The 6,877-nt window shown below is 46.8% G+C and overlaps 2 protein-coding genes across 2 annotated transcripts; one reads left to right on the top strand and one right to left on the bottom strand.

Annotated features, from left to right (window-relative positions):
- The first annotated feature begins 1,050 nt into the window (after positions 1 to 1,050).
- On the top strand, positions 1,051 to 3,229 carry LOC142817905 (uncharacterized). The gene is made up of 3 exons (XM_075895857.1): positions 1,051 to 1,959; positions 2,018 to 2,225; positions 2,841 to 3,229. Exons 1-3 carry the CDS (start codon positions 1,489 to 1,491, stop codon positions 3,227 to 3,229), a joined length of 1,068 nt encoding a protein of 355 aa, XP_075751972.1. The 5' UTR covers positions 1,051 to 1,488.
- LOC142817906 (uncharacterized) lies at positions 3,186 to 5,791 on the bottom strand. Its single transcript, XM_075895858.1, has 4 exons — positions 5,285 to 5,791; positions 4,932 to 5,197; positions 4,224 to 4,385; positions 3,186 to 3,518 (listed from the first exon to the last, which is right to left on the bottom strand). Exons 1-4 carry the CDS (start codon positions 5,383 to 5,385, stop codon positions 3,196 to 3,198), a joined length of 852 nt encoding a protein of 283 aa, XP_075751973.1. The 5' UTR covers positions 5,386 to 5,791; the 3' UTR covers positions 3,186 to 3,195.
- Positions 5,792 to 6,877: the final 1,086 nt, after the last annotated feature.

The raw sequence follows: 6,877 nt of genomic DNA, 5'->3' as shown, positions 1-6,877 counted from the left end.
GAACACAAAAAAGGCAAGACTAGTGTCGAAGGAATTCCTCTTCCCCGAGAAAGAAGAGTTCCTCCGACAAAACAGATAGTAGTTCTTTGTACAGTCGCTCAAAATCGGAAAGAGAGCGCGATGGCGATGACCTGCTGCAACCACTTCACAGCGATTGCGCCAAGGACGGTAGGCACCAGCAACAATTAGAAGGAAAGTGAAGTGGCCTCCAGATCAATGCCCCGAAGAAACAAAGCGATTTACTCCAAGGCCGCGAAAACCAACATGCACGGCCCTCCAAAAAGCACGAGCGACGACGCATTGTCTCAAAACATGCTTATTCGTTTCCCGTAGGGAGCAGTCTGGGCATGTTTCTGACTGCACCATTCTCTACCTTTCGAGGCGATTAACGGTGAGATCACCCAACCCCAGCCACCACATGAAGTTCTGGACGTGTTTAGGCAGAAATCAATCTGTCAGTAGGCACACAGATACAGCGGGTGCGATGTGCCCGAGGAACTAACGGGAGCAACAAAGTGACTATTGTGTCAAAGATAGGATTGTCCAACACATCTACCCCAGGGCAAGTCGACTGGATATCACGAAAAAACGCGACAGCTGTTGCATAAAATGAAGGAAGTGCTACTAATTGTGGGCCCTGATTAAGATGCACATTAGGCATTAAATATCAAAGGTGAGTGTCTAGGAAATAATATGCCAAAGCTCGCACGGGAGATTCCTCTTCTTGTACGAGGCGCAACAAGGATCACAGGACCAGTAGCTGGCAGCGTATTGGCAACGAAAAGAAAACAAAGCCTCCCTGGGAACGCTGCTGTCCTAATGCCGCATAAGAAACCAACTCAGTGCCGCCGAACTAAAAGAAGGAACACAAAGCAGACTGCATTGATTTAACGATGTGTAAATATGGCTGCTCCGCGTGAAAAAGGCACCAAACGCGTTCGCAGAACACAGTCTGCGCAAGGTACTTCCACGACCTAGAGGACCATCGTTCGCATGATCCTTGGAGAACGGCGTTTCCGCGTCAGTCAAATCGTATACTCGTGTCAATAGAGGTTTTTAGTTTGACGTTTTTGTGGTCCGCTCCGCTCCGGGAGCACCCGCGAAGCCGCAGCGGAGCGGCGGCTGAATTTTCTCTTTTAGTTATTCGTTGCCGACAGCGAAGCGTGCCTTTCGCAGTTGCAGCGCCCTCTGGTCGTTTTCATCGTCGCTAAACAAAATAAAAAACATTTTTTCACGTATACAAAGCAAAACAATAACGTATAAATGATCTTTTGATGAAGTATTTAAAATCCACTTTCAATGTATTAACCGTCTATTTTTTTTTTGACAAAGAAGCAAGCTCTGACTTGATAGTAGCCACTCAAAAGCCAACATGGTTCCGTTCCAGATCCATTGCAAGCATTCACTGTGTGTTGTTTGCGCTTTTGACGCGTGTGTGGTGGCGGCGTTTTCATTTTCACCGTTGAAACTGTGTTTGCATAACCATTGATGCCTCCGACGAGTGTGCTAGAGGACCCATTTTTGATGGGTCTTTTAAAGTGGTCCGAAATCGAGGACTTGTTGTGCCTTAAAGTCTTCCAATACACTCGGCGAGACCCGCTGTCACGACATGGCCTCTTGAACATCGACAGCATGGACAGAGGACAATTTCGCACGTATTTTAGGTTTGAAAGAGATGATGTGCGAAGCCTGTGCCGTGCGCTACAAGTGCCTGAAAATGTGACAACGCCGCAGGGCGTGCACGTTTCCGGAGTTGAGGCACTCTGCCTTACGCTACGGCGTTTGGCTTATCCCAATAGGCTGCGAGAACTGGAGCCGCTGTTTGGGCGGCATTATTCAGTGATTTCTTCAGCCACTAATGCATTGCTCGCGCACATTGACAGCACGTTTGAACATCTGCTGCGAGATGTGAATAACCACACCTGGCTGGATACCGCTAAACTCCGACTCTTTTCCGAGGTATGAAGTTTGTTAATTTGTTTTGTTACTTCTAATCTAAAATAACATTTTATCGCAGGCTGTGCATTCCAAAGGGGCGCCGTTGCATAACTGTTGGGGCTTCATCGACGGGACAGCGCGAGCCATTTGCCGTCCATCGAAGGACCAGAAGCGGTTCTTTTCAGGGCATAAGCGCTTTCACGCCCTTAAATATCAGTCCATTATGTGTCCTAATGGAATCATTTGCCAACTGAACGGTCCGTACGTCGGCAGCCGGCATGACGCAGGCAAGTTATTTTTGTTATACTGAGCCCCGTCCTATTTGTCCAACTTCAAAAAAAAAAAGCATCATCGCGCCTATCTGAGGGAGTGCTCTGTGCTACTTCAGCAAACAAGCTATCACTTCGTACTAATGTTGTGAAGTACACTCAGTCTGGGACAACTAATTGTGGTTACAGTAGAAAGCAGCATATTATTCAAATTTAATGGTGTTGCAAAGAGAACCTGAAAAAATTGTGAACTGTTTATTTCGAGAATAAGGTGCAAGCTAAAATGATAAATGCATGCCCCAGTTACCATTATAATGCTGTGGCCAAGTTTTCTTTGTTACTCTGCAACAAGTCTTCAGTCATAACTCGTCACAGGTAATGCCATGCAGGTTCTATTTATAAATGCATTATAAATGTGTTTTACTGCATAGCACTGTGAAGAAACCTTCCTACTTGGATAGACATCAAAGCTTTTTCTTTTTTTTTATTTGGAAAGAGTGCATCTAAAAAGTGCACACTACAGAGTCCACTTAACATTTGTGTAAATTTATGAGGAAGTGGCAAGAATTTTATGAAGCATTCAGTGTGGCATATCATGTGGCAATAAGTTTTCATGTCCTCCTGTATTTCCAGGTATCCTTCGAAAGAGCAACACCTATCGCAAGCTAGAGAAGCTTGCCAAAGGCCACAGCTTTTGTTTGTATGGTGACCCTGCCTATCCACTGCGACCTCTGCTGCTGAAACCTTATGGCGGGAACGTGACTGTGCAGCAGCGGGCATTCAACAAGAGAATGAGTTCCGTTAGACAAGCAGTCGAATGGGGTTTCGGAAAGATTGCAGGCTTGTTTGCTTTTCTGGATTTTCGTAAAAATCAGAGACTCAAACGGCAGAACGTGTCACGCATGTACAAAGTTGGCACAATACTTGCTAATTGCCACACTTGTATGTATAGCTCACAGGTATCTCAACACTTTCAAGTTGAACCTCCTCAGCTGGAAGAATATTTGAGACCAAAGAACTGAGCGGATTCTTTCGACACAGTTTTTTTATTTGTGTAGGCTAATAATTTTTTTTCTAGTTGATCAATCTTGTTGCTTATTTCCTGGAGAATTTCAGTAGAATTCTGGCACTGAGCCTCCATTTTCGAGCGCTCTTCCTCCAATAATAGTTTTCTTTCTGCTATTGTCGTACGACGCTCCTCGAGGTCTAGCCGTCGGTGTTCTAGCTCCATTTCCTTCTGCCGGAGAAGGAACTCATTCTCTTCCCTTTTCAGAAGCAGCTGCAGTCCAAGGGCCTGGAGGCCTCTGATTCCTATAAAATGAAGTAGAACACAAATGACGTACTTCTAAAGTGTTACAGCTCATAACTAATTTACTCTGGGATCAGCGCCATCTTATCACATTCGGGTATGATGAATGCCAAGCCTTGAATTAGCATTGAAAAAACAAGCAAACGAATCACATGTAGCGCATGAATGTTATTTCAATGCAATGAGAGCTATGCATCATCTGGTGCAACTTGAAAAATCATGCAAGTCTGATTTGCAATACCTGTCGGAACAGCAGACTGTCTGCAACGCCGCCGTTCCCGCGCACGAAGGGGCCCTTGAGCATCATGAGCAGCGTTGCCCCCTTGAGCCTCCTGGTCAGCGTCGCTGTCCTCTATTGTATCTGTTTCCAAGGTATCCTGTGCTACAAGGGCATGAATGATCATCAGAAGTTAGGCACTGAGCATATTAGCTAAGGCATTGTGTATATCACTTTTTAATTTGTGTTTTGTAGTATTTTGCACAATGATTACACGGTGCAACTTGCCTTGCAGCATCGTGCATAAACACTTTCATGTGCGAATTTCTGCTAGTAGTAGTATTAAAGAATATACATTTGCATAGTAGTAAGGGTGCACTTGCTTCTCATGTGTTTTTTGCCTACGAACATTTGTTTAATGTGCCTTGTTGTACACGCTGTGAATAAGTAAATAAAGATATATTTTACGTCTAATGTACTTTGCACATACCTGGTGCAGCAGCCGGCACGCCTGGTGCAGCAGCCGGCACCTCTCCCGCTGGGCTGGTTGTGGTTCTGTCGCCTGCTGTCCCGTCACCTCTATCTCTGTATGGTGGCTGACTGAGCTCATCCTCATAGATTGCCAACAGCATATTTGTTGCTGTTGCCTCATCTGCACATAGAAAACGAGGCACATGAATGAGAATGTCATTAGTAATACTATAGGACCCCTGAAGAAATAATTCACACAGAATAAAAACTACCTTTCTTCCCTATATCTGTCAAAATAGATATTTGTTTTCCCAGTTAATGAGCTTAATTCACAAATATGTTCACTGCAGTTATGAGAAACATTCAGCAAGCTGAAACAAAGCATTAGATTATTTTTAAATTCAGTCATTTCTCAATGAGTGCCGATTAAGTACATCACACATCCACAACGTGGGAATGTAGTATATTGACTGCCTGAGGATCAATGCCATATAATAAACAGGCACAGTGGCCAGCATATTACTGAATAATGTAATATTTATAGTGCAAACTGTCCAGCTAGGTAACCTGTCTGACTACTGTGTCACAACAATTCATTCTGTGAACACTGCCATTGAAATATATGCCGTCACTCCCGATACAGATATCGCCAAGATGAACACTTCACAGTTTTCATAGTACAAGTTTAGGGGTGGGTTGCTGTTACCCTCCACTCCAGATTACTTGCCATTTTTCTGTCCGTCGTCTGAGGCCCGGACAGCGGGTAAAGATGCCATTGCAGCATCCCTAATTAGCAGAGCCTGGGCTCTGCGCGCCTTGGACGATGCTAGTTGTTGAGTGGGCTGTCGTGGCCCCACGCCGTTTTTTTTCGACAGTCCCATGCCGTTTGCCTTCCGCGGCACGGTTCTCGGGGCATAATCGACCTCCCTCATGAGGTCCGATACGTCCTGAAGCAGCTGTTCCCGCTCTCCATATTGTTCTTCGGTGCCGGACCTACGGAGCAATCAAGTACGTTACGATGCGACTGCTTCATCTACAGCACTTGAACAGCGTTTACTAATAAAGTAAGGAAGCACTCACTTCCTCAGGTTCACTGTGTCCTGCTGTCGAAAATATCCGATGAGGAGGTCCACTCGCTCTCTTATGCCGCGAACGGTCAGCTCGCGATTTATCGCTCTCATGACATTTCGAAGCACGTCCTCCTACGCGGCGGGATTGCTGAATGGGTCAGTACACACCACTTCTTTCAAGAGGCATAAATCTTCGTCGATGCGAAAGCGTTTTCGCTGCTTGCGCTGGGCAGGTGACAGCCAAGCTGCAGCATTCGCGGAAAACGTGCCATCTCCGGAGGCAGCCATCTTGAAATGAGCAAAGTTGTTGCACGCACGAGAGAGGGCGCGCGCGTTGTCCCCCTTCCGCTTGCAAAAACGGCAGCGACGCACCGCGCTCCGCTTAGGCTGCTCGTAAGCGGAACGTATTCCCCGCTCCGGTAACCCGCTTAAGGCCTTAGCGGAGGGCGCATGCGCACTCGCGTTCCCGCTCCGCTTAGCTGCTAAGCGGAGCGTAAAAACGTCAAACTAAAAACCTCTAATACGTCAGCCACAATAAAACGCAGAGGGTGTTATTGTACCACCACCGACTTTCAAGAGCACCATCAACCCGCTGCCAGCGTTAGGAGCCAAACTGTCAGTTTTGTGGGCACCTTTCAGACCCGCATCCACTCGCGTTATTTTGGAGCACTCAAGAATGCATCCGCCAAGCCATCGCAGCTATAAACACGTCCCGGCGCCTTCTTCCTCCGCCACTATGTTTCTCCCAGTGCTGACCACCAGAAAAATCATCTCGACCCTGTGCCCTTTCACGTTGACAACCTGAACTTCCCAAACGGACATCTTATCGACTGTCTTTCATGTAGATATCTTTCCCGCTCTTTCTTTTGTACATACCTTTTCCATCGCTCGAAGCGCTAGGAAGGGGGGAGACTATGTTGCGCCCCGCAAGATTCGGCCAGCTGACCGCGCCGAAAACGAAGCAAGCCGCGTGGCTCATGTGGTGGGAGCTACAAGAAATTCGAGAAGCGCTGAGCTCCTGGCCTGGCTGGACGTGGCAGCTGGAAATCCGTCTACTCTCACTTCCATAATAAAAGCTAAGACCACAGCATGGTCTCAAGCGCCGCCATCTTGCCTCTCCTTCATCTACAAGGTCATAGAAGTACGAAAGCGGCGTGCTTTTCTCGGATGGCGAGGTGTGACGCGTCCACGACTTGAGCCAGGGCGGCTTCGCTGTTCATGGCAACTACATAATTCCGGCCTCTGAAGGGCTGGACATGGTATTCTTTTTCGATTACGATTATTGAAGACGTCACGTCAACGACATCTTCAGAACTTGCCCCCTCAGGAACTACATCGAAGGCCAACACCTTCTTCGGTGGCTGACTTGCTATGATGGGCGCCCACCAGCCTAAGGATGTCCTGAAGCGTGCTGCCTAGCTAGGAAAGTCCCAGTCAAAGATCCCCAAGAGATTTGCATGTCTGAAACGCTTTATACAGTCGCTAAAATGTTTTGTGTATAGACAAATTTCCTCGCAACCTCAGTATTCCCCTTAATGAATATTTGCGTCCACACACCACACCTGTATTAATCGATTAAGAGACTACTTTTCAAGTTCTAGAA

Source organism: Rhipicephalus microplus, chromosome 5 (genome assembly GCF_043290135.1).
Source record: "Rhipicephalus microplus isolate Deutch F79 chromosome 5, USDA_Rmic, whole genome shotgun sequence".
NCBI classification, from domain to species: Eukaryota; Metazoa; Arthropoda; class Arachnida; order Ixodida; family Ixodidae; genus Rhipicephalus; species Rhipicephalus microplus.
The sequence above is the reverse complement of the archived record's forward strand: the minus strand, read 5'-3'. Positions and strand labels throughout refer to the sequence as shown.

What these genes read in the sequence shown, in the direction of transcription:
- LOC142817905 (XM_075895857.1), top strand. Translation starts at nt 1,489, where the DNA reads ATGCCTCCGACGAGTGTGCTAGAGGACCCATTTTTGATGGGTCTTTTA. An exon ending in AACTCCGACTCTTTTCCGAG is followed by an intron (nt 1,960 to 2,017) that starts GTATGAAGTTTG and finishes ATTTTATCGCAG; the next exon opens with GCTGTGCATTCCAAAGGGGC. An exon ending in CGGCAGCCGGCATGACGCAG is followed by an intron (nt 2,226 to 2,840) that starts GCAAGTTATTTT and finishes CTGTATTTCCAG; the next exon opens with GTATCCTTCGAAAGAGCAAC.
- LOC142817906 (XM_075895858.1), bottom strand. Translation starts at nt 5,385, where the DNA reads ATGAGAGCGATAAATCGCGAGCTGACCGTTCGCGGCATAAGAGAGCGA. An exon ending in GACACAGTGAACCTGAGGAA is followed by an intron (nt 5,198 to 5,284) that starts GTGAGTGCTTCC and finishes ATTGCTCCGTAG; the next exon opens with GTCCGGCACCGAAGAACAAT. An exon ending in CGTGCCGGCTGCTGCACCAG is followed by an intron (nt 3,519 to 4,223) that starts GTATGTGCAAAG and finishes TTCATTTTATAG; the next exon opens with GAATCAGAGGCCTCCAGGCC.